General features: G+C 47.6%; 1 protein-coding gene across 2 annotated transcripts in view; it reads right to left on the bottom strand.

The window, feature by feature from the left end:
- The window catches only part of HDAC8 (histone deacetylase 8), a 583,094-nt gene that overhangs the window by 538,276 nt on the left and 17,953 nt on the right, over positions 1–26,865 (bottom strand). For both annotated transcript variants that reach the window (XR_013601699.1, XM_078663810.1), the window contains exons 2-3: positions 6,120–6,172; positions 3,288–3,418 (exon numbers count right to left, since the gene is read on the bottom strand). Coding sequence is in view for 1 of the 2 variants with exons in the window: in XM_078663810.1 (XP_078519936.1) it covers positions 3,288–3,418; positions 6,120–6,172 (184 nt within the window). In the remaining variant the exon portion in view is untranslated. The remainder of the gene's footprint in view (positions 1–3,287; positions 3,419–6,119; positions 6,173–26,865) is intronic.

Genomic DNA, 26,865 nt, shown 5'->3' on the forward strand with positions numbered 1-26,865 from the left:
TTTCGGGTTATGTGGTAAACAAAGGCTAAACGATTTAAACGAAGCCTGCAGAACAGGCAACTGAGGAAGGGCTTCAAGGCTGTGGTGAGAGCCTCAGAAACATAAATTAATGAGACGACCCGCAAGCAAAGGAAAGCGGCCCGAATCAATACCAAGCAGCAGGGAGGAGCTGCAATGTTGCACTACAGGGACAATGCTTATCAACAAGCAGCAGCCACAATGTAAAGGACCCAGCAAATTCAAAACCGACGGCAAGCTCTTGAAAGGTTGCAATAGAGGGAGCCTCTTAGCTGCTCATGTCCCCGAAGAGACTGCTGCGTGCAGGATCTTTATAATGGTAGTCGATAAACACTACATATGCGAGGCTTGTAATGGACGGGGATTAGGACCCGAGAGAGAAAAGGAAACAAGCAGAAACACGAGAGACGGCCTGCGGCCGTCAAAGTGAAGTGGACACGGCGGGCAGGGGAGGGGGCAGAGCGGGGAGAGCGGCATGTGGGTGTGAAGAAGCCGGGGCCTTTGAAGTGAAGCTAAGCTTCACTTCAAAAGGTGTCGGAGGAATGCGGCTGAGGGAACAGACGGCGATTGCGGCTGAGGGAACTGATGTGCACGCGCTTTTAAGCTCAATGCACATGCGCATTGAGCTTAAAAGTCACGGGCACTGCAAGGAATCGCCACGATTCCTTGCAACTTGGTTAAAGACTGTTTAAGCCGCAATAGGCTCGCAAGCTCGATGCGCATGCGCCTCGACAGGCGAGACCTAAAAATAACTTACACCTGGAGTCCCTTGTATATTAAGCAGAGGGGCCTTATATCGATACATGACGCCCAGGGTTATAGTCCGTTTTTTAAATTATATATTTTGCATGCTGCACCTTACATATTATTCCTTTCCAGACTTATTGACGAAATTCTCAATGTAATGCACTTTACTGTATATTTTGTGAAAAATAGCGAAATTATCAGGGCCGCTGCCCTACTTTGAATTGGATATCCTACACGTAGCACTTTATGCATATGGTCTTTTGGGGTTCTTTGTTGAGATTTTTATTATCTTTTCTTTTACTTGAAAATAATTTTAATGTATACTTGTGATGTGAAGATGTTTACTATTTTTAGGATGCTTTTATGGTTGTATGTCTAACCCGAATAAAGCTCATTTGATTTGATTTGAATAAATGTCCCAGTTTTAGAGAGAGTTGGTTGTGTACACTTTTGTTAAAATGTTATGTATTCTGACCACCCACCCTCTCTACATCTCAGCATGGATTGAGGTTAATTGCAATAAAGACTTCCCTGCTGTGTGTTAAATTATCTCATTCATTCAGCACTTGATGTGATTCTGTGGAGACCAAGACCCTTTTAAACAAGCATTGGCAAAGTCCCTGGCTGCCAGCCTCTTGTATTTTTCGATGCTTGTATTCTCGTGTTTTTGATAAAACTTTACTGCTGGGGAAAATTCCCTGCATTCATCAGTCTAAAAAAAAAAAAGTCTAGAAGCAAAAATATCTTTTGGCCCCCAAAAACCATACATTGCCAGTGTAGTCTCTGGCACTGACGCAAATTACTTTGTAGACGTGCTTCTTCTGAAAGAGCGGAATGCAATCACTCACAGTAAATTAATGAATGCCTGAAGTGGGCTGCACCATTGTTCCATGCTGCACGCTATAATAGGTGGACGGAAATTGTGGATGACACTGGCCAGCTGCACTGGGCCTCCACCTACCCCGAAAAATTCAGTTAAAACTTTAGGAATTAAACTTGATGGCAAGCTATCTATGCATGAACAGATCAAACTGGTTACCTCCTCTTGCATTTACTACCTGAGGACTTTTAAGAAAATAAGGAAATTCTTTACCAGGGAAGCAAGTATGGTGCTATCTAGGGTTCCCTGCATATCAGACCCAAATGCTGCAGTTAATACAAAACAAAGCAGCCAGGCTGGTCCTTCAGCAACCAAGATATTGTCACATTAAACCTCTCCTGAAGCAATTACATTGGCTTCTGGTGACTCAGAGGTCCATGCTTAAGACAGGTTGCATTATCTTCAACGCCCTCTGTGAAAAGGGCCATAAATTCATCTCTGCTAAGATCTCTAGGCATCTCCACAAACGCAATCTCAGATTGGCCCTCTATGTCTAGGCTGATGATCCCAAGATTCAAGTGCTCGAGAACGGGTGGCTCCCGTTTCTCGGTCCTTGGCCCCTCTCTATGGAATTTCCTGCCAATGAACATCAGACTTACTCCTGAATATACCAACTTCAGGAAAAAACTGAAAACATGTCGGTTTACTCTAGCATACTACTAGTAGCTTCCAGGAAGTGTCTCCCCCTCCTTTAGCCCCAAGAGATCTTTTGGTATACGTGCGCTTAACAAATTCCCTAAACATAAATAACAGAACCATGGATGTAATGGGCGATGTGAGTATAGCATATATAGTGTGGCTCAATGGTTAGAGTGGCAGACCCTGATGCAGAGGTCTGGCCCGGGACCAGGGTTCAATTCCCCGCCTCAGCGGGTCTTGGGCTCAAAATTCCACGGACCTGATAATTCTCGCCTCGGTGCCTATTCCTTCATGGAGTCTGCAACTCTGGGCAATAGCTTGCTTAATCTCCACAACGGCCCCCACAACGCTAAGGATGCCTGGCCTCCTCCTTGGGGGTGCCCAGGAGTGGACACCTCACAGGGAAAGCCAGGATGGGTTCCACAGCGGTATTCGTACAAGCGCCTTGAGACCCTTGCGGGTGAGTAGTGCGCTATACAAGTATCAATTTACAATTTTATATATAAAAAAGTCTTGGATTGCACTCAGTTATTACATTTGAACTAGAATGTGATAAACATGTTTTCCCAAAGTGTAGCGATTATTTAATTAAGAGTCCAAGTCTTGTCTCTCTTACTGCAACCTATTCAGGCCTCTCCAGTGCCATTTCTGCCGTTTTACGCTTTATGTTTTTAAAGGGGAGTTCCTCAGATCGCACACTTTCTGGGCCATATTCAGCTGCACCTCTCAGAATCAGTAGTTATATCTGGAAGGCTTATAAAATTAATAATACAAAATCCATGTGTGCCTAAAAAACAATCACGGTACAACTGTAGATGTGTACACCTCTCTGCAACTAGATAGGAGTACAAGATATTATACAATATTAAAAACAGTTGTATTATACAATATTAAAAACAATTGTTTTGATTCCAATACTAAGGCTGTTTAACAGCAGCTCTACTACAGAAGCAACAGTGTCTGAAGCTTTGCAATTTCTGTCTTTGTAACCAGGTTTCCTTACCTAACCCAAATTCAATGGACTCTGGGTCATCGTCGTCTCCTTCCTCACTAACTTTCTGTAGGTGTTGTAAATAAGCGTCTGAATGAAAGCTTGCCATCTCCTCCATAGATGCCACCTTGGGTTTCACAATCCTGTGAAGAGAGCAAAGAATGGATTATGAAGGGCCACAGGATTTGAAGGCTGAGCAGAAACAATCAGCTTTATAGCAGCAAGAAACAGCAATAACTCAAGTGATACTTCTTAGTTTTGACTTTCAAAATCTGAAAGGGGATTTTTTTTTTTACCTCCTTAACACTGGCACGTGCGTAGGAGAAACTAATCTCATGCATCCTCATCTGTACTGAAAGATTTTCTCTGCCCAGCCAAATCGGTCACAGATCTCTTTTGGGGTGATCTCCTTCAAGAACGATGTCAGTAAGTATCATCAGAATCACCATTAGCAGCAGCGCCTACTTGGCACATCCTTTCTAGAGTTTCAGTGTGAGAGGCAATATCCATCCGGATGCCCTTGAGTCACAATTACAAAGACATTCAACTTCACAGGAACCTGCTGAGTTGTGTTCTGTTATCTTCGTCAGTACTACATCAGTCCCACTACAGTCAGGTGCTCAGCAAAATTAGTAAGATAATCAAGGTCAGCAATGATTTGTCGGTTTGCATAATGACATTTTACTTCTTCATGCATTCCCTAATAACATTAACTTTTTACTCATGTTGTCTTTAAGTACTTTTCTTCCATGCAAAATATGACCCTTTTACCGGTCATAACACTCTTTCTGGTAGATACTCTATCTAACTGCAGACTCCTCTCAGGGTGCCAGACTGGATCTGGAGATTCCACAGAATGGGGAGGAGGGTGGGTCTGTGAGGTATCTGCTGTTAGATGGATTAAACACCAGAAACAGCGTCACCAAAGGTAAGTAACTTATTCTTCTGACGCATACTTTAACTGCAGACTCCTCACCTTGTGAATACCTACTCAGGTGATGGATCTGTGGAATGGCTCAGACCAGGAAATCCTGCAGGACCGAATGAGCAAAGTGCCCCTGCTGCCAGACCATGCTATCCAGGCAATAGTGTTCTGTAAACGTGTGAATCGAAGTCCACGTTGCGATCTGATAGCTGTCCAGTAAGAGGGCTCTGCATACTAATGCAGTGGTAGAACCTACAGCTTTTGGGAATGAGTCTATAGCTTTCTTGAGTCTGTTTCCTAGCCAGTCTAAAACAGATCTTTATATAATGGACAATCCTCTCCAGATGACCCGTTTCTGTACTGCTATTCTTTTTTTTGTTCCAGAGAATGGAACTGATCATCTGCCTGATGCCCCCTGGTGCGATCAATGGAGAAGCTCTGAGTGCCCTTAGAGTCTAGCAAATGGTGTCTTTCCTCCTCCTCCGGTAAGGTGACAGACAACCCAGTGTGGAAGGGTGTGACATCTTTTGGAAGAAAAGCCATAGCACTAGCTCATTTGGGAAGTAAGTGGTGTACTGTTGATGGGCGGAAGCGCATTTACACCATTAGTTATGAGCGGACATGATCACTCTGAGGAACACTGTCTTCAGAGTTAGCAAGTCTCAGAGGGAAACTGGGCATCAGTTCAAATGGGGTGCACAACAGAAATGTTGTGACCAAATTCAAATCCCATTGTGGCATTACAAAAGGTTTTGGTGAAAATATGTGGGTCAACCCTTTTAAGAAACGCATCACCTCAGGTGATTTAAATAGAGATGGCTGATCGCCTTGTCGTAGAAAGGCGGATAATGCAGACAAATCCCTTTAACTGTCGCCACAGCAAGGTCTTGCTGGTCCAACGAAAGGGAAAAGAGAAGGAGGTCAGATAACTGGGCTTGTAGGGGCTTGATGTGCCTAGAACGACACCACACAACAAACTGCTATGAGCTCCAGGGGCCTGTCAGTGCCAGAGGGGGGCCCTAGAGCTTGGGGGCACCCCCGCACCACGGGGGTTGCTGAGGCTTGAAGTCAATTTCATCCTTGGAAAATGAATTACTCATGCAGCGATTTCCATGTGTGTAAATTCCCTCCTTTCGCTGTGTGGGAAGTGGGCGTTCCAGGATGGAAAGCCCTGCAAATTGGGATCGCCTGCTAATTTACACATTAAATTATGTGCTAAGAAGCAATTTTATGAACCCTTCCAACTCGGGAAATGGTTGAACATTTAATCCTGACAAAGGAAGGTGTAAATCCATTTCCAATGTGGCTGGGGGGAAAATGGCAGAGATGCAGGGCACTGGTTTTCTACACAAAGAAAACTATTTCTCTTCTGGATAAGAAAAGAAAATAGATAGCTCTTTGCTTTGTTTCTATTCAAATACGAAAATATACATGTGTATAGCTTCGCATATGAAAACAAGATTCAGAAAAAAAGGTTTCCAGGATTATGCCTGCACAGCTAAAACTGCTGCAGGTTAAAAGGAGTAATCCGGAAAAAGCTCTAAATAGTTCTAAAACCTGCTCCCATGGAAGGTCTGAAACAGCAGGGGTACATTTACATCCATTTTAAGATTCCCAACATAATAGATGGAACAGATTAAGCAATTTTAAGCGCAATGACATGACATTGGATGTATATCTTTCTTGATGCCACCCTTAACTTAAATAAGGAATTTTGTATGCATTTGAAGAAAATATTGCAAATATTTTATTATCATCACCCGGTGATAAGGCAAACATATCAATGTTACAGCAATACTGGTGTGTGAACAATTAATAAGCAAGTAGTCTGGTAAGCTACTGATAGTTCTCATATTTAATGCGATCACAACTACGGATGAAACAATGCTTAACATAGAAATAAAAAGGTTACAACTTACGTCATCTCACTCAAAAGCCCATATGCTTCTATCAACGAATGCACCATACTGGCCTACCAACATGAGGAGAAAAAAGTATTAAACATATTCAGAAAAACAAGCAACAAATACATTTCTAATAACACTCTCATAACGCAGCAACTTTAGTGAAACAAGTGCAGCAAAGTCTGAATAGGGCTGCAGGTGTCACATTTAATGGGTAATTAATATGTGTTACTCTGTTATTCGTTATTTCATGTGCACTTTACTTTCATATTGAAACTGAGGCGTATTCACCTCTAAACTAATTAGACTCGTCAACTAATATTGTACTTTTTGATTTAGTAATGTCCATTAGACATGTTGCTTAACAAACTAAACTCAGTGGCGTAATGCAAAATGATGCCAATTGTGATGAGGGGCCCCTGAATATCCAATTTCTCACGGATATTCATTGGTTTTGGAGAAAGTGGGGACCCTTGTGGGGTTGGGGCCCTCTGAATTACCCCCCCCCTCCTACGCCGAAGGGGCCTGCACTACACCCCTGACTAAAATATTGGCTCGTATCATTAACCAGGGTACATGCTGCAGTTTACATTGATTGGCATACAAATAAAACACATTAATTAAACAAACAATTATCTCGCTACACTCTTCTAAAAAGCTGGGCTGGACGCCATCTGCCCCCGCTTAACCCCCTCCACCTCCCACGCCCCCTTCAGACCTCCCTTGTCAGGCAAAGATCCCAAAAACAATCGCACCACCCAACATTCCAGTAGCTCGAGTTGTATAAAGGGCTTTTGGGCACACTGAGCCACCATACACGTTTAAATCAATCTGTACACCTGTGAATCTGAAAAACTAGATATAAACATCGATTGTGGCAGCAGAGAAAGCAGCACAGAACTTTTCATACGTCTATGCCTTCAGTGAGGGTGTCTTCATTCAAGCCCTATACATTTTTGATAGTTGTGGTTCTTGCATATTTCATTTTTGTTTTCAATCTTCATTTCATAGTAAAACGCTGATCAATTTTGGGTAGTTGAAACATTTGGAACAATTCAGTTTTCACTGAGGTCATTTCCTGACATCATGATGTTTCACCAGCCGCGGCCCGTGGAGGGAGTTCGGTGGGGGCAGGGAGGCGGTGCGGAGGAGGGGCAGGGTGGGGGGCTGTGTTTCACTTTCATGAGGCTCTTCTGGGGAGCTTAACCTTGTTAAGAGGTGACAATGAAGCCTGCAGAAAAATTCAAACAGTAAAATTGGCAGGTTTGAAAGACCTAGGTCCTGGTAGGGCCGAAAGAACGCAGCATAGAGTTTTTGAAAAGTATCAGCATGCATTACAAAACGGGGTGACAGACTGATTCCTAATTTACCCACATGCTCTCTTTATTTAGGTCAGCAGAACCATGCAATTTAAATTGGTGGTGATGGTTAGATAGGATTAGGAATGAGGAGATCCGGAGCAGAGATACTCTGCTCTTGTTCATCACTATTCTTAGCAGCTCATAAGTCCACAGTATTAAAGGGTTCCTATTTTCTTTATTTCATTTAGCAATTTTACAAACGCCCATTTTCACAGCAAGGCAGTAGGGCATAGGGTATTGTGCACTAGAACAAGGAGTAACAAGCATTGGCATAGCTAATACATGTCTCTTCCCCCCTCACCCCCATTGGCTATACCAGTGTTTTATGCCAATGCTTTACAGCACTGACCCCAAAAAAATCCTGATAAAACGACTGCTACTGACGGCCGTGTCATTCTAAGATTATAAGAAAAACAATGGTCCAAGACCTCTATGGTTTCCAGGACTGAATTAATCAGCAAAAAATCATTAATTCCACATATTTGGAGCATATACATTAGTCTGCTCTATACATTTTTGTAAACATTCAATATAAGCATAAGGGCATAAAATAAACAACAGTTTTATCTAGATAATTGTTTTTAATCCATTATCTTTTGGTCAAACTCCATAACATTATTTACACCTGTAACACATTACAGATACCAGTGGTTGCCCCAGGTGGAGCGTGCAACACAGCGAAAGGGTGCAAGAAAGTAGTAAGTGTTTAAAGAAACAGAAAATGATAAAAGTGATAACACAAATTATTCAAGGCACTTTTTAGCACAGAGATGGATCGGATCTATAAGTCGTCCGACCTATGGAAATCTGACCACTAAATTTTTTTTGAGATACTCCTTATTTTCTCTATTGTAGTGATGAATTTATCATCAATCATGCACATCGATATAATGAGCATCAGGGTCCAGGTTTTTTACAGAGCAGCGTCGACGTTTCGACTCGTCTTGGGGCCTCACGGTTAATCACGCCTGGGCCATGCGAGTCTTCATCAGGACAGTGGATGGGACAACCAAGGGTTTTAAAGGTGACCCCTTTAGGTGCAAGAGTGGTAATAATTCCCACGTGTGGACCGAAATATCTCAGTCCTGGTGATTGTCAGGGAAGGTATAGGCATCAATGTCCATATTATTCCAACCGTATCTGATCGTGAGTAAGTCCTCCTCTCCGACCAGTAGAAACGGCCCAACAGGAGAATATAATTTCTCTTTCCAAGTTTCGCCGATTTTTAATGTGTGAATACGCTCGCAGCAGTTCCTGCACGATGTCACTGGGTGTCATTCTAAGATGCATGCATTTGTGATGAAACATGCTTGGGCTTGAATGATGATCTCTGTGTGTGTGTGTGTGTTAACGTATGCCTAGGAAATGACCCCTATGTACCGCTGAATGCACTCACTTGGGGAAAAATTACTAACCTCTAAATGAGTGAAGGTACCATAGCCACTAATTCATAACAGCTACTTTGCAGTATGTTTAAACAATAATGAAATTAATTCTACAACTTTTTGCTACAGCCGTATGTGAAATAATACATTGAAGTGCACCTAGCTCTGATGTGCTAAGGCCTTAATTTCTAACAGACCATTTAAAGACAGTATCTTTGTCCAACAATGTTCCTGTCATCATAAACAAAGTCTATGATTATTTTGTGTCTTTTTTATGGGAGGTTCATCCTCTTACAAAAAGTTAACATGTTCCGGCCAATTGAAAACTTTTAAGGTCTCAACAGGACTAACCCACTGACCTTTTATTTGACACATGAAACTAAAGGAATGTGTGGGTGGGTTTTCCAATTTGTCTGCTGGTGAAGCTCAAAGGAGCCTTGATTTTATATCAGTAGGGAAAGTCTTATGTGTCGGGCCCAGCCTGGCTGCGGGGAAGAAAGGACTGCATGCTACTGCCTCGTACTTGGCTCTGGAAGGAGCCGGGCTAATGAATCCATTGTGTGGACACCTGCTTCGGACATGCACACTGAGCCAGTTTGCTTTCCTGTATAGTACTTACTTGGAAATGAGTCACCTGCCCGTGGCTGAGTGAGTTCGGTTGTGGGTGGGTGTTTAAGATAGCACATGATAGCAAGCTCTGAGGTTGAGGCAGAAGGCAGTGTGAGTTTCTAACAGTGCACGTGAGTGTGTCATAGTGGGGTGCGATTACACAGCCAATTCACAGTCTCCATTTTCAGAATTAAAGCATTTTCAATTCCAATTCTTTATCGCAAAGTCATTGTAGTTTATTTATCTGATACAGCTAACAAGCATTGACAAAGCCAATAGGTCTGGCTTACTGTAGGTACACATGTTGGGTGACAAGTGTGGATGCAATAACAACAAACGTATATAGTGTCACTTAAATGTTGGTCAGGTGGCATACTGTGTGACAGGATTTTAGTTTCTAGATTTTAAGCCACACCCTTAATTACATAGGCCACAGCTGGTGGAAAGAACTCTGCTTCTTTGACCACATCCCTTTTAGAGATCTCCCCATCTTTTTCATCCCACTTAAAACACTGACCACTTCTGTGTTTATAATAAAATGTGCATTTCAAAATATAACTATTGTTAATATTGTACTTGGTCTAAAGACATGTCTGTAGTTTCATACATAAGCGGTGTGTGGCGCCATAAACACAGACATTTTGTGAACGTATCAAAAATCGTCACAAAAATGATCAAATGCCTGTAGAAATACAAGGTGGTTTTGGAAAACCAGAATAAATCCTTGTGATTGGCACGTAGCTCTGAGTGACACCCGCTGCATGGCGAACTGAAGGGTGACCTTAATTCTGTTTCCCTGACTTACACCCAATATCTAACTCAGGACGGAGTTCAGAAGCCACCAAACAATTGGATGCACGAAGGAAAGAAATGACATTCAATTTTATTTCAAGACCGGAGGCAAGGATTATTATGTTCTTTCTTCGCATCTTTATTACAGCAGCCAAACAAAACTTTTTTCAACTTCATGCTCAAAACTACAGTTCCCATGAGTCCTTGGGAATAATTGTGTCAATGGCCCAATCATAGCAGAATAACAGTTCCAGCAATGGGCCAATCCGGTTCCACCAGGTCATCCATAGTCCTTCCTTTATCTTAGGTCTGCCTCTTTCTTCGCTGCTCGCCTGCAAGCTAAGTCACGTTTTTCTAATCCTTCATTACTTGCCGGTGGGAATGAGAGAGAGAGTGTGAGTGAGAGTATATTGTAGAGTAGCGCTCTAGTGTTTGCACGTCGCGTGGTGACGTGACGTGCCGGCGGCCATCTTGAGGCTGCACGCGCATCCCGCAGGGATAAGCGCGAAAGTCGGAGAGCGAGCACATCGGATAGGCGCTCCTTAAGCTGTATAGTTCGAATAAACAGCGTACCTCTGCAACTAGCGTCCTGTGGTCATTCTGCAACCCTGTAACATTACAATGGCGATGAGGGTGGGATGAGGCACGAAGCACCACGGAAAAGAAAAAAAAGAAAGTAGAGAGAACAGAGGACAGAGGAGGCAGACCTGCTGAACCAGCCCCACAGACAACTACCACGCAGCAGTTTTCAAGTAAGAAGCCACACACGGGCAAGCAGCATTAAGGAGCACGGCAGAGCCCACAGTTTCCCCCCCACGGATGCTAGACTGAGCATTGGGGGAAGGAATAGAGTAGGAGGCGCGCTGGAGGCAAGAGCAACCGGAAACCATCGAACCCCACGATCAAGGGTGTCAGAGCTGGCTACCTCAGGGAAGAGCGAAGGGGCAGTCACAGGAAGCCCCCAGTTACAAACGGAGAAACAGGAAAGAGACAGTACACCAGGCAGTCCCAGTAGCCACAGCGGCACGCCACCCACAGAAAGGCGCGAAAGGATGTGTGCGCAAACGGCGTCTGCGACAGCACCTGTACAATTCTTACCCAAACCAGGGGAACCCCTCATGAAGTGGGAAGATTGGAGAGACTATATTGACAATTTCATTGAAGTGCTTGAGGACGAAAATGATGAAAAGTTCACTAGCAAGAGGAAGAAGCGGATACTGTTACATAATCTAGGCCCGGAGGGGCTCAGAATCTTCAAGAATCTGGTACCTAAACAGCGTGGGAGTACAAATGACGACGTGTATGCTCACGCTATCGATGACCTAAATGAACACTATAAGCCAGCGGTGTGTGTATCGATCGACAGGTTCAACTTCCAGCAAAGGAAGCAACGACCAGGGGAATCAGTGGAAGAGTATGTGGCGGCACTAAGAAAACTAGCGGCCACGTGTAAATATGACACATTCCAAGATGAATTTATCAAGGATCAGATTGTGATGCACACCACGAGCACAGTCGTGCAGGATAAGCTGTGGGCCAGCGGCGACGTCACGCTAAAGGAGGTAATGGTGATAGTAAAGAGGGCAGAATTGGCGCGAAGGTGCGCAGAGGCGGCGAAGAGAGAAACGACGGCAAGCCCAACGGTCAATAGGGTAGAAGATGAAGAGCCCCGCAAGAAATACAGAAGCAAGGGGTCCTCATCGAAGGGACCGCACAAGTGGCAAGGCAACCCAGGACCTCCGGAGAAACAGACGGGTAACAAGAAGAACGCCTGTTATAGATGCGGGAGCTGGTCCCACGAAGCACATGACAGGAAGTGCCCGGCGATCCGCGCCAAATGTATGTACTGGGGAATCGTAGGGCACTACGAAAAAGTGTGCCGCAGGAAATCCTCCAGGAGCGTGGTGAAATACATCGATCAAGAACAAGAAGGCCGGGGGAAGAACGCGGAGGAAGATGGTGACACCGTACTCTGCATCTACGACCAAGTATTAAGCGTAGACGACAAAAGATCAACCAAGCCTGTGCTGGACATGACGATCGGAGGAGTGCCAATAAGTATAGTGGCAGATACTGGATCGCCCTACACCATAGTCCAGAGAGCGGTATGGAACGAAACATTCAAGCCACACTTGGGCCCGGACCTGGAACGACTAGACATCCGGCCAGTCACGTACAACGGAGACCACATACCCATGGTAGGATTCAGGCCACTAAAGTTTGAATTCAGAGGACGCAGCGCCAACTGTAAGCTGTACATATCGGAAAGGGGACCATCGGTGCTGGGATGGCTAGACCAGGGCGACCTGGGCATCAAATTGGATCCAGGAGGGAAAGAGCAGATACTGCTCACAGAACCTGAAGTCTGGCCAGACCTGGACAAGTGGAAAAGAGAGTACCCCAAAGTATTCGGAGGCACAGTGGGAAAGCTAGAAAAATTCGCCCACAAAATAGTACTCAAGGAAAAAGCAATACCAGTATCTCACAAAGTAAGAAACGTACCACTGGCAGTGAGAGAGGCAGTGCAAGAAGAACTGCAGGAACTAGAAAGGAAGGGGATCATTGAACCAATCACGTGCGCTGAGTGGCTGGCGCCATTGGTGGTCGTCATGAAGCCCAGCGGGAAGGTCAGGCTATGTGTAGACCTGCAGGAATTGAATAAAAACAACGTTGTGGAGAAGTTCCCCTTGCCAAGGATCGAGGAGATGTTAGCCAAAACGCGAGGGATCAAGTGGTACTCAACCATAGACTTGACCTCAGCATATCACCAAAGCGCCTTACACCCGGAGAGCAGAAAATTGACATCATTCATTACCCCCTTCGGATGCTACCAATTCCGGCGCATGCCATTCGGCCTCGCATCGGCGGCGGCGGTGTTCCAGAAACTAATTCACCAACTGTTCAAAAACATGGATGGCATCCAGTACTTCCAGGATGACATCCTGGTGATGGGCCGAGACAGGTTGGATCACGATGCAAAACTGAACAAGGTACTGAAAGTCTTGGAGACTAAGGGACTCACGGCGGAGTGGGCAAAGTGCCGGTTGGGCATGGAATCAGTGACCTACCTTGGGCACGAAATCGGAGTACAGGGTATCACACCAAAGACTGAAAACGTAAAAGCGATTTGTGAAGCACCACCACCCACCAGTAAAGAGGATGTAAGGTCATTCCTTGGAATGGCAGAATACTATAGTAAGTTCGTGCAGCATTTTGCGACAAAGACACACCACCTGAGGAAGCTGACGAGAGAGAGCTCGGTGTTTTGCTGGACGGAGGAGGCACAAAGAGAATTCGAACCCTGCTTGACAACGGGGAAACAGCGGCCCTCATCCTCCTGAACCTCTCCGCAGCGTTCGATACTGTCTGCCACCGCACCCTAGTTCAACGCCTCAGCAACGTCGGAATCCAAGAGAAGGCACTGAAGTGGATCATCTCGTTCCTCGGCGGAAGAACCCAGAGAGTCCGCCTCCCCCCGTTCAGATCGGAGGCCACCGAAGTCATCTGCGGCGTTCCTCAAGGTTCATCACTCAGCCCCACCCTCTTCAACGTGTACATGAGCCCCCTCGCAGCCATCGCACGCCAACACAGCCTCAACATCATCTCCTACACCGACGACACCCAACTGATCCTCTCCCTCACCAACGATCCCGCCACCGCCAGAACTAAGCTACACGAAGGGATGAAAGAAGTAGCCGAGTGGATGAAGAACAGCCGCCTGAAACTGAACTCAGACAAGACGGAAGTCCTCATCCTTGGATCAACACCATCGGCCTGGGACGACTCCTGGTGTCCCCCGGCCCTAGGCTGCGCACCCAAACCAACGGACCACGCACACAACCTGGGCTTCATCCTCGACTCCTCCCTGTCGATGACCAGACAAGTCAACGCCGTCTCGTCTTCATGCTTCAACATCCTACGCATGCTCCGAAAGATCTTCAGATGGATCCCCACCGAAACCAGGAAGACGGTCACCCAGGCTCTTGTCACCAGTCGACTAGACTACGGAAACACCCTCTACACCGGAACCACAGCCAAACTGCAGAAAAGACTCCAACGCATCCAGAACGCCTCCGCACGACTCATCCTGGACATCCCCCGCCACATCTCCAGACACCTGAGAGACCTGCACTGGCTCCCCGTCAGCAAAAGAATCACGTTCTGCCTCCTCACCCACGCACACAAAGCCCTCCACGACCTGGGCCCCAGGTACCTTAACAACCGCATGACCTTCTACACTCCCACCCGCCAACTCCCCTGATTTTAAAACGGTAGTTTAGAACTGTTTATATTAGGCAGAGCCCCCTACCTGTGTTCTTTGACACGGACCGCATCCTTGCACTCTAAAACGCCGACGCATTCACTGCCATTTGGGCGGTTCGGTCCCCGCGCTTTGGTTACCTGGGGCGTCATCTTGGGTGGGGCGAAGAAGCACTCCTCAGCTATTCGCTGGAGCCAACCACGTGGACTGGCTAGAGCCCTTCATATCTATCTGGGTATGACGCGCAGCGTGTACGCGCATCGTGGACGCCGTAGCTACGCCGGAGTCACGCCAGAGTCCAGCCCGTCTGCGCCCATCCGCGCTGAGGACGCACTGGACGACTGGACTCTGGAACCTCACACACCTATTGCTTCTTCATATACCTATTCTCATCAGGATATGCTACGTCTGAAACCGCGAAGATTAGAGTGCTCACATTCCTGTGAGCCTGATGCGTTTCACTCTCCTCTACGATGCGGTTGTCAACAGGTAGATAGGTTTTTAACCCCTGCCTCCAGCTATTTAATGTCTGGCCGCCCTGATGAGATCAGCCCTAAGGCAGTAGGAGTAGAAGGCATTCTGATTAATGCCCGCTCCCTGGTTAAAAATAAAATTATGTTTAGGGAGATGGTTCAAGATAGACTGCCTGCTTTGGTGTTTATCACAGAAACTTGGGCGAAGGATTCATCTGGCCCCGACCTAATTGAAGCGGTCCCTGAAGGGTACTGCTTGGTCAGACTGGATAGACAGGAACGAATGGGAGGGGGGATAGCGATCCTTCATAGAGACCATTTGCAATGTCACACTGTGCCCATACCCGACTTTCCGTACTGCTTCCAAGCTTTTTATTTTACAATAAAGGAAGCACAACGCCCCTTTTTCAATGGGATCTTAATATATCGTCCTCCTGGTCCGAGGACTGACTTCATACACAACTTTTTACAGTCCCTGGAACCATATTTTGGTCGAGAAAACCTTTCCATTCTGGGTGATATAAATTATCATTTAGATCGGTATGACTCATCCGACACCTCAAGTCTTATTGAAGCACTAGGGTCCTGCGGACTCACGCAGCGAGTCAGCGGAGTTACACATCGTGCTGGTCATACTCTTGATGGAATTTTTTCCAACGACCACCGCCTAACCACCTTGGATCCAGTGCACCTGTCATGGTCTGATCATCTTGCAGTTCCATTCCTCCTAGAATACCATGGGGTGGAGGGAAGTGTAAGGTCAACCATATAATGGAAGCTGCCAGAAATTTTAGGAACATTAGCAGCGATTCCTTTGCGCCCTGGGCTGCCAGTCTGTCTATTACTAACCTGGATGCCGTACGGACGGCGGTTAGCAATTTCGAACAGGTCACTACGGAGGCCCTGAACGAATTGGCCCCAGTACAGACTCGCCGTCGAGCAAGAAAGAGACCATCTGCCCCATGGTTCTCAGATTCCCTCAGACTCCTCAGGCAAGAGGTGAGGAGGAAGGAGAGGCTTTGGCACTCTAGCTGGGACTTCAAAAATAAGGAAGCCCATAAAGCTCTGGTCAGGAGATATAAAGCCGAAATTACTCAGGCCAAACAAGATCATTTTGTAGCCCTGACATCTTCGCTTTCCTCACCAAAGGAGCTTTTTAAAATTGTAGATTCATTAGTCACTCTACAAACCCCTGATTTTGTTGTTCCATCGCAAGATCTATGTGATCGGATCGCTTCCTTTTTTCACACAAAAATTCAGGATATCCACACGGCTCTTGAGGAACAGAGAGCCTGTATCAGTGCACCTTCTGCTCGGGTTGAGATGATTACGATCCCCCCTAGCACCCCTCCACCGAGCACTTTGGACTGTTTTCCTCCACTGGCTCTGCCAGACCTTGAGATCTTGCTCAACAAGACCAAATCTGGCTCCCCCCTGGACATCTGCCCTCTGAAAATTATCAAGCAGTGCAGGGTGACCCTTCTACCTCCTCTACTAGAAATTATGAACTTAGCTATGAGAGAGGGCATCTTCCCCCTGGAGTGGAAGAGCGCAATTGTTAAACCTCTGTTAAAGAAGGCTTCCCTCGATCCGGAGGTCCTAAAAAACTTCCGTCCAATCTCGCTGCTTCCAGCTCCCGCGAAGATGCTTGAGATTCATCTTAACAAGCACCTTGCTGCCTTTGTCGAAGGTTCGGGCTGTCTGGACTTTTCCCAGCATGGATTCAGGAGGGAACACAGTACCGAGTCGGCCCTCACCATCGTGCTCGATAAGATCCGCACGACAGTGGATGGGGGCCAGACCACCCTCTTGGTCCTGCTGGACTTAACTGCGGCCTTTGATACCCTCTCTCCCTCAGTACTTACATCTCGGCTGAGGGAAGTGGGGGTGAGGGACGCAGCTCTGGACCTTCTGACCTCCTTCCTCACGGGCAGGACACAAAGAGTCAAGCTGGGGGAGTTTCTATCTCCGTCCCGACCTGTGCGATGTGGGGTCCCACAGGGGTCAGCTCTTAGTTCGACCCTATTTAACATTTATGTGACCCCACTAGCCAGACTAATAAGATCTTTCGGGATGGAGGTAGTCTCTTATGCGGATGACACCCAAATCCTCGTCTCTCTCTCCCATTCAGATGTACTTACCGCCTCCAAATTTAGATCTTGTACGGAGGCGGTCGGTCAGTGGATGATCATGAATTCACTCAAGCTGAATGGGGAGAAGACTGAGGTGATGGTGTTTGGAGGGAAAGAGAACATCTGGTCTGCCAGCTGGTGGCCTGACTCTTTAGGAGCTTGCCCTTCCCCCACTACATCGGCTAAGAACTTAGGGGTGATTATTGACCCGGCCCTGGATATGGGCAAACAGGTGAGTAGAACCATCTCCACCTGTTGGGGCCTAATTCACACCCTACGAAGGATTAGGAAATATCTCTCCTTGCAGTCCAGAAAGCAAATAGCGGTTGCACTTATTGGCTCACGCCTGGACTACTGTAATGCGCTGTATGCGGGGCTTAATAGGAGCCTCCTGCAGCGCTTACAGGTGGTTCAGAATGCCTCAGCCAGATTTGCACTGGATGCTCCTAGACGCTCTTCGGCCACATTGGCCAGGAAAGCGTTGCATTGGCTACCGGTGGAATACCGTGTTCGGTTCAAGGTCTTATGTATGACCTACAGAGCCATTGCAAAGGGAAGCGACACGGGAGTTGGGTCCATCATCTCCCACTATATCCCTGGAGGGAACTTGCGCTCCTCCGGGAAACTGCTCCTGACAGTCCCCCGGATTCGAAGAGCCAAGTGGGGTGGCAGGGCCTTTTCCTCCCTGGCCCCCAAATGGTGGAACGATCTTCCGCTTGATCTTAGATCGTTACCTTCCCTTCAGAAATTTCGAAAGGCTTTAAAAACTCTCCTCTTCCTTCAAGCCTATGTGTAAGGATGGATGTTTCAACTTTGATGTGATTGTTAGGCGCCTTGATACCTGCGGGTTATTGTCTTGCGCATTATAAATTTTTATCAAATCAAATCAAATCAAATCAACTACGATCGACCAACCACGCCCTCGCCGCCGTCCCACGCATTCGAATAACCACCAATGGAGGAAGATCCTTCTCCTACCTGGCAGCCAAGACCTGGAATTCCCTCCCTATCCACCTCCGCCTCACCCAAGACCACCTCTCCTTCAGGAAGCAACTGAAAACCTGGCTGTTCGAGCAGTAGCGGACCCCCCCCCCCCAGCGCCTTGACACCCTCCGGGTGAGTAGCGCACTATACAAATTTCCTGATTGATTGATTGAGGACATCAAGAAAGATGTGGTGGGAGCCATACCACTCAAAGGATATGACCCTCAGGGCAGAACAGTACTCACGACGGACGCCAGTGACAAGGGGTTGGGCGCGGTGTTGATGCAGGACCGCGGGCAAGGAGTGATGGAAACCCTCAGTTTTGCCTCTCGCACATTGAGTGACACTGAAAGGAAATATAGTGTCATTGAAAAGGAGATGCTGGCAGTCGTGTGGGCAACAACAAGGTTCAGACAATTCCTGTGGGGCACACGATTCCAACTAAAGACGGACCACAAACCCCTGGTCAAGGTACTAACGTCCAGCTGACATGCGAATGCCACTCCCAGGATTTCGAAAATGACATTAAAACTACTGGAATTTAGATATGATGTAGAATACATCCCAGGCAGTCGGAACAAAGTGGCTGACTACTTAAGCAGAGCGGCAGCCATGGAACCTGGAGAGATGGACCAGGCAGGGGGAGAAGAAATGGTAGCCCTGATGGACGACCAGGAAAGGGTTATCAGCAATCAGGAGTGGAGTGAAGCCTACAAGGAAGACATCCCCCTGCAGGAGGTGATAACATACATCACAAAGGGCTGGCCAGATAAACAACACATCAATGAGAACCTAAGACCATACTACGAGGTCAGGGAAGAGTTGTCAGTGGACGATCAAGGAGTGTTCGTTTATAGGGGAGACAAGGTCATACCTCCAGCAGGCATAGTTCCCAACTTACTGACAATACTCCACGAAGGCCATTTGGGGATAGGGAAGATGAAGTCGAGGACCAAGAAAAATTACTGGTGGCCAGGCATGGACCTACGGACTGAGCGGCACGTCAGGGAGTGCTTGCAGTGCCAGGGAGCGGACAAGACACTAAAACCCCTGAGACCAGCGTTGGGGAAATTTGATCCTCCACAGAATCCGTGGGAGGAACTGTCCATAGACATTTTAGGCCCAATCTTAGATGGGCAAGGCGTCCAAAAGTACGTGTGTGTCCTCATTGACAGATACTCGAAGTGGCCCGAATTGAAGGTGGAGGAGGTTATGGACACAGAGACCATATTAAAGTTCTTGACTGACACGTTTGTGAGAGAAGGCATTCCTAAAGCCATCTTGAGTGATAATGGCCCCCAATTTACCTCTGACAAGTGGAGCAGCTTTATGGAAAGGAATAGTATTCTCTCCAAACACACCTCGATCTATCACCCCGCTGGAAATGGGCTGGTGGAACGTTTCAACCGAGTAGTGATGGGGTCAGTACAGGCTGCGATATCAAGCAACAAGGACTGGGAGAAAGAAATATGGCACATGGTTTGGGCGTACCGGATCACCCCCACAGGAACAGGATATAGTCCCTTCCAGATATTGAGGGGCCGGGACCCCTTCACAAAGGACAATCGAGTATGGAAAGAGAAAACCATAACGAGCAAGTGGTCCCCTGCAGTAGTCCAGGCAAACTTGAAGGCGGTACAGGAAATATATGCCAAACACTACAACAGGCATAGGAACGTGAAGGATACTGGGCTAGAAGAAGGCGAATGGGTGCGAGTCAAATTGGCAACGCTGCAAAGGAAGGGGGACAGTAAGTACAGCAAACCACTGCAGGTTAAGGAGGTGTATGACAGAGCAGCCTTGTTGAGCGATGGGAATGTATGGTCTCAGGACCGCATGGCAAGGTGCAACAAAGTACTACGGTGGAGTAAAGTGGGATCCGAGTTAGAAGGTGTGGAAGAACCCTGCACCGAACAGGAACAAAATGATGAGGACATGGACTTGAATAGGAGAGACATGGCCGAGGGGCAAGGCGATAACAGCAGCCTGCGAACAGCAAAGGAAATGAACACGAGAAGGTCAGCGGAGAGTGCAACCGCGCTGAGCAATGAAGGGGACGGTGCAGAGACTCATGAGAAAGAGGCCACACCTGTCCCGGTAAGACTGACCCGGAGTGGAAGAACAGTAGTGAGACAGCCCGGTTTCAGGACTTTGATATGAGCGACGGACTGTAAGTTAAAAGTTTCATTGTTTGGAAAAAAGGGAGATATGTAGAGTAGCGCTCTAGTGTTTGCACGTCGCGTGGTGACGCGACGTGCCGGCGGCCATCTTGAGGCTGCACGCGCATCCCGCAGGGAGAAGCACGAAAGTCGGAGAGCGAGCACATCGGCTCGGCGCTCCTTAAGCTGTATAGTTCGAATAAACAGCATACCTCTGCAACAAGCGTCCTGTGGTCATTCTGCAACCCTGTAACATTACATATATATACATACATATATATACACATATATAAACTCTTACGGCCTTGGGAACACTTTTCTGCGCTCCTCCACGGCCATTATTCTGGTGTGGCCGTCGCCACAGTGCGGTCAACAGTCCGCTTAATGGCGCTGAATGCTGGTGCAAACACACTCAACAGACGCGCCATTCCTGTCAGTTTCACAGCAGACAGTGCAGGGATGGTGCCTCAGTAGCTGCAGCATGGAGCCTTTTGACCTGGAGAGTGACGCCCCAGCACGCTGGGGTCTGTAATTGACTGGGTGGGGAATCCCCCGAGCTGTGTGCCACCGACGCTCTACCTTGGTCAGTAATGAATATATATTTACGCCTTCAGGGGTTTGTATTGCCATTGTTGGGCACGAAGGCCTATGAGGGAACATGCTCCCAGGCACCACATTTTCCCAGATTGAATATTGCACTGAGGGCGAAGTGTTCCTGGGCTTTGAACCACATACTGTGGCTCTGTCCACTACAAAACCGTTGACTGGGTCCCCAGTTCCCCATTTGCAGCCACCTGACTGCCTACAGTAGCCCTAGAGGGGGTTTTAAGGCGCTATACAGGTCAGTGTCACCTACACTAGCACTAAAGCCGGTAATATTGCGCTATAAGCACCTGTTTCTGCCATAGTTTCAGGACTGTGCCCATTGCAGTAACTTTACGCTTTCCTCCCTGAGGCTGAAGCGGACGTGTATGAAGACCCTTTGGATGTCCTACACTGGGTTGACAACTTTTACAATGCGTTGGACCCTACCATTTACAGGGCAGTTGATAAAGCCATGGGCCCTATGGAGGAGCGCCTCGCACAACTGATTGCGCCAGAATGCGCCATAAGCCCACAAACCCCGCTGGAGGCCCGGATGCCCATTTCAGGCTCCCCAGCAACTCCAGATTTGGAACAAACCCCGGCAAAATGCTCTTGTGCAGAGGGAGTGGACTTGGATACCTTTGTCTGCCTTAAACAAGCCTTTATAGCCAAAAACCTTATGGGGCTCCAGCCCCTGACACAGCAGAACTACCGGAGCTCCCCCCTTCCCACTCCCCAGACCAGAACGATGACTTTCCCTCAGATGACGAAAAGGGTTCCTCCAGACTGTGGCGGCCCTGTCCCACCCGCCCCCAATGATGCCCCCGCTATAGAGTCCAGCTCTCATATGTTGGATCCAGGTCAAATTCTCCACCCTCGGTCATTGCAATGGGTCCCCGGCGACAAGGTGGTGCACTATGTGGCAAACCGTCTCTGCAAACCCCTAGAGAAAAAGGCATATAGCTGCCTGCGAGTGGAGTGTCCACGCCCGGGCCTGGCGGACAAGAAAGCATTGACACCAGAAATCAACCCTAGGATGGTTACCTTCTTAGCCAAATTTGTCAAGGACCCCAAAAAGGACATCAACAGTTCCTGGAGAGCTTGCGAGGACAAGATTCAGGACATGGTATGTCTGCTCACTAAAATCTTTGACAAGCGGAGGATGCAAAGTCTTCATGATCCCTGATATCTTCACAGGTCCTTTTAGGATGGGCACAGAGGACGATTATCTTTATAGGTAACGCCAACTGAATTATATCCAAGTAGCACTGTCGCACCCTCTTCATAAAAGTGGAACCGAAGCTTGGAACCTCGTCACCTCAGAGGCAGGGGCAGTGGCCCAAGGAGTGCTGTTCGGACAGCCTTCTATTAAAGAGCTCGGAAAACACTTTCACCTTGCTAGACAAAGCCCAAAATTCCATCAAAAGTGTTTTCCCCACCCGGTTTTTCAAGGGGCCGGCCTTTCAGCATCCCAAGCCCCCCCCAGAGGGCAAGGCTCCAGGCGAGGCTATTACTAAGACCAGCAGCAGTTCGCCACCTTTTACCCCACCAGGGGTCAATGCTTCAGAGGCAGAGGCTTCAAGGGGCAATCTAACCCCTGCCGATGAGTACCCATCATTCTTCTTTGGTCCAGGTGGGAGGCAGACTAGCGATTTTTCTCCACAGGAGGAGGACACTCACAAGGGGTCCTGCGGACAGTGCAGGGATTTCAAATAGAATTCTATGGCACCCTGCTCCAGCCCTCAGCTGATCTGCTTCTCTTCTCAGAAAGCCGCACTTATTATATACGCAGAGATTCCATCCCTCTTGGACATGGTGTGATTCAGAGGGCAGTCATCTATTGGTACGGTTTTCTTAGCAACCTATTCCTGGTGGACACGACCGATGGAGGGCGTCACCCTGTTATCAACCAGAGAGAGCTCAACAAATGTCTGGTTTACTGCCATTTCAAGATAGAGGGCATCCATCTCCTGCGTGACGTGTTGTACCCAAGCGACTTGATGGTCCACTTGGTCATCAAAGACGCCTATCTGGCTATCTCAATTTTGACCCCTCACAAGTACATTTCTTCAGTTTGTTTGGAGCCATCAGGAATTCGAGTTTTCCAGCCTTCCTTTCTGCCTCTCCATTGCCTCTTGGTGTTTCACCCAGGTTCTTAAACCGGTGGAGGAACACCTGCGGGGCAGGGGATGCACTTCATTATCTACATAGACGATATGCTTCTGAAGGCTCAGTGTCCCAGACGAATAGGCCACGTTACAATGCATATGTTTACAATGCATGCCATTACAACGCGGTCATTACAATGACTGTGTTGCTACATCGCATACCATTACAACACAAGTCATTACGACTTGCTGTAGGGGGTGGCTGGATTTTGGAATAGTATAATTTACTATTCAAACTCCAGTCTGTGCAACAGTAGGGAAGGTGTTGGATTTAAAATCCAACACCTTTTGCCCCCCTACATTAAGTCATTGTAACAACTTGCGTGGTATACACTGTAACAACACGGTCATTGTAATGACCGTGTTGTAATAGCATGCGTTGTATCGCATGCGTGATAAATGATGCCTACCGTCCCAGACAGTTGTCACTTTTACCTCAAATGCCGATAGACCTTCTGGAGGACTTAGGATTTGAAGCCAATGACACAAAGTCCCTTTTGGTTCCTTCCCAGGGAGTGACCTCCATGAGGTTCAACATCGATTCGACAACCTCCACCCTGTCTTGGCAGATAGTGAAGACACAAATTGAGGAGAACCCTAGCAAAGCTGTGCATGTCTTTACTGCAAATTGCCCGCCTCATTGTCCTTCTGTCTTCCTCTGTCCAGACCATGTTTCCGTGCACTCCTACATTATCAGGCCCTCCAAAGACTCAAGGTACCCATCTGCGCTAAGGCCTCACTTATTCACAGACAGTGTCCCTCTCAGAAGAGTAAAAGGAGGAAATCTCCTGGTTGCTTTCTCACACAGAAACCTTGAATGGAAGAGCAATTTTTGGAACGGCCCTAGACCTCGTCATCGAGTTTGACGCCAGCAGGTCAGGCTGGGGCACATGATGTGGTGGCAAATTTTACATTGGAGGGGCCTTATTCCTCCAAGAGCAGACCTTGTACATAAATTGCTTAGAGCTCTTGCAGGGTGATTCACATTCAGGTGCTGGACGAAGGATAGGAATCAATCTTGGGTTCTCCTCAAGATGAACGTCTCAGCAGTTCAATACATCAATCATCGGGGGCACACGTTCCAGGGTCCTCTCCATCCTGGCCATGAATTTCTGGCAATACTGCCTGGCCCATCTGGTCTCAGTGATAGCGGAGTACCTGCCAGGTCAGGCAAACAAGGTGGCGGATTGGCACTCTCGTCACCTAGGAATTCGAGCTTGTGGAAGCTCCATCTGGAGGTGTTTGCAGCCCTCCAGGAACGTTGGGGTCCATTATCAGTGGACCTGTTTGCATCGCAACTGGATCACCAGCTTTCCTGGTTATTCAGCTGGAGGCTGGACCCTCAAGTGGCAGCAACAGATGCCTTCATGCAAGACTGGGCGCTGGAACAGTCCTATGCATTCCCCCATTGGTAATGATCACCCGGGAATCAGCGCCGATCCGGAGCCAGGGAGAGGACGTGGTGAGGATTACACCAATATGGAGATCTCAAGTTTGGTTTCCAGTTCTTCTGGAACTTTCCTGGGATTCTCCAATCCCACTCCCCCTATTTCCTCAGCTTCTTCTCAAGCTGGATGGCAGGCCACACCGATTGGTATTGGAGGGCTCCCTGACCATTATGGCCTGGCAGATTACAAAGGATATTGGTCGGTCCCGGAACTTTCAGCACAAGCAGAGGACCTCTTGTCGAAAGCCTGGGCAAATGGTCCCATTAAACTGTACAGGTCAGCTTGGAACAGAGAGACACGTTGGTGCCTGCGAAGGAGTATGGATCCCATGGTCGCAGACTTTGTCCAGATCCTCAATTTCTTAGCGAGCTTGGTATCTGACGGTTTGGCCTACCGTTCCCTTAATACCTTCCATTCAGCTATACCGGCAGCTCATACCACCATAGACAATTCTCCCTTGGGGGGGGAACACCCTTTTGTCTGCCACTTCCTTAGAGGAATTCAGCTATCTCTCCCCTCAGCTCCACGCTATTTAATGCTGTGGGATGTGAATCCGGTTCTGAACCTGTTCTTTATTGTGGTAACCAAATAGGTTCTTATCGCGGAAGGAGCTTTCCAGGAAGCTGGCCATGTTATTATGTCTAGTATCATACCAACGAGTGTCGGACGTTCGAACCCACGCTGTGCAATGCAGCCAGGTGGAGGACATCAGAGGCTCCCACTCCCTGTCACAGCGCAAAGACCAATCAAGACGCTGCTGTCATGCTGATGACAGCAGCGTGATTGGCTAGGGGAGTCTGGGAGCCTGTGTGCTTTCTGCTTCGTCGAAAAAGAAGTACGGAGGAGCGGGGGCAGTACCCAGTTAAGTGCAATTGTTTTTTATCCCTGCCATCCCTGTTCGGTAGTAGCCCCCACTGGTACAGAGACACACAGAGAGTATAATTTGCCCAGGATCAGTTTGTTAAAATAGTAGACCGTAAGCTACAGCACTTTTTTACTTGGTGAAAAGTCTATAGATTTACCCCAATATTGCATGCTGGTGAATACTCCAGGAGACAATGCACTTCTCTGCTATTATAGGTAATAATCCATTCAGCTATTTTCACATGCTAATCAGCAGATTTTTAACTGATTGAAACTACTACCAACTATGCTAAAAAATAAATAAGAGAAGAGAACTCAGATCAAAATGAGATTGCCCAAGAGCACACAGTTTGGCTAAATGAGAATTAAAAACAGTGTATTTGGTTTCATGCTTCCAAATATTTTATTTATTTGTCAGATTTATAATGCGCATAGCTGCCCCAGCGACGGGGCATCCCAGCGCAGACCGCAGACTCCAAGACACGAACTAGAGAGCAGAGGGGTTTAGGCCGGAAAAAGCCAGGTCTTTATGGCCTTCCGGAATGCAAGGTGGTTCTGGATCACTCTGATGGTAACGGGAAGCGAGTTTCAGAGTTGTGCAGCCAGACTGCGGAAGGAACGGCCTCCCGCCCTAGCTTTCAAGACACGCGGAGTACAAACCAGAGCTGAGGCAGCAGATCTCAGAGGACGCCGTGGCACATAGAACCCTAGCAGCCCCGCCAACCCCACGGGTGCCTGAAGCGACAGAATCCTATGCGCCAAACAGAGTGCCTTAAATTGAATGCGTTTCTCCACTGGCAACCAGTGAAGTTTCCGAAGTACATGGGAGACAGAGCAAGAGTTAGGGATGGCCACCAACATGCCGGCGGCTGCATTCTGTGCCCTTTGAAGACGCTTAACACTGGCCTTATTCGCACCCAAGTATAAGCAGTTACCATAATCCAGTCTTGACAAAATTGTAGACTGAAGAATAGTTTGGAGAAGCTTTGGAGGGAAAAAACCCAACAGTGGCCGCAAGCCACGCAGAAGCCCAAAACAAGCTCCCGCCGCTGCCTTAGATTGGGCGTCGAATGTCAGGCCGCTATCAAACCAAATTCCTAGGTTTTTCACTGTCTCTTTGGGCAAGGCTGTCATTTGATGATTTAGGCATTCCGAGACCTTGGTAGTTCGGATCGACAGCTGAGCTAAACTATTTGGCTGATAGACCCCTGTGTTCTTGTGTTGTATATGTAGAGGTTTCTGGGGATATTAACCAGGGATGGGTCTTTAAACTTAGAATCCCTTTGACCCTCTCACAACGGTTGGTTTTTGATATTGTCCTTGGGCAAGGGGGCAGGTTTCAGGCGGTTCGGCCAACACTGCTCGGACCACAAACCCAGATCCTTCCCAAACAACAGGATCTCGGACTTACTGTCGTTGAGCTGCCAACAATTCGCCGCCATCCAGTCCGCAATTGCAGACAGGTCCTCTTTGAACTTGGTCAAGTTGGTGCACCTTTTTTTGGAGAATACAATCACCAACTGGGTGTCATCAGCATACG

The sequence above is a fragment of the Lissotriton helveticus genome, chromosome 10, assembly GCF_964261635.1.
Source record: "Lissotriton helveticus chromosome 10, aLisHel1.1, whole genome shotgun sequence".
Taxonomy (NCBI): Eukaryota; Metazoa; Chordata; class Amphibia; order Caudata; family Salamandridae; genus Lissotriton; species Lissotriton helveticus.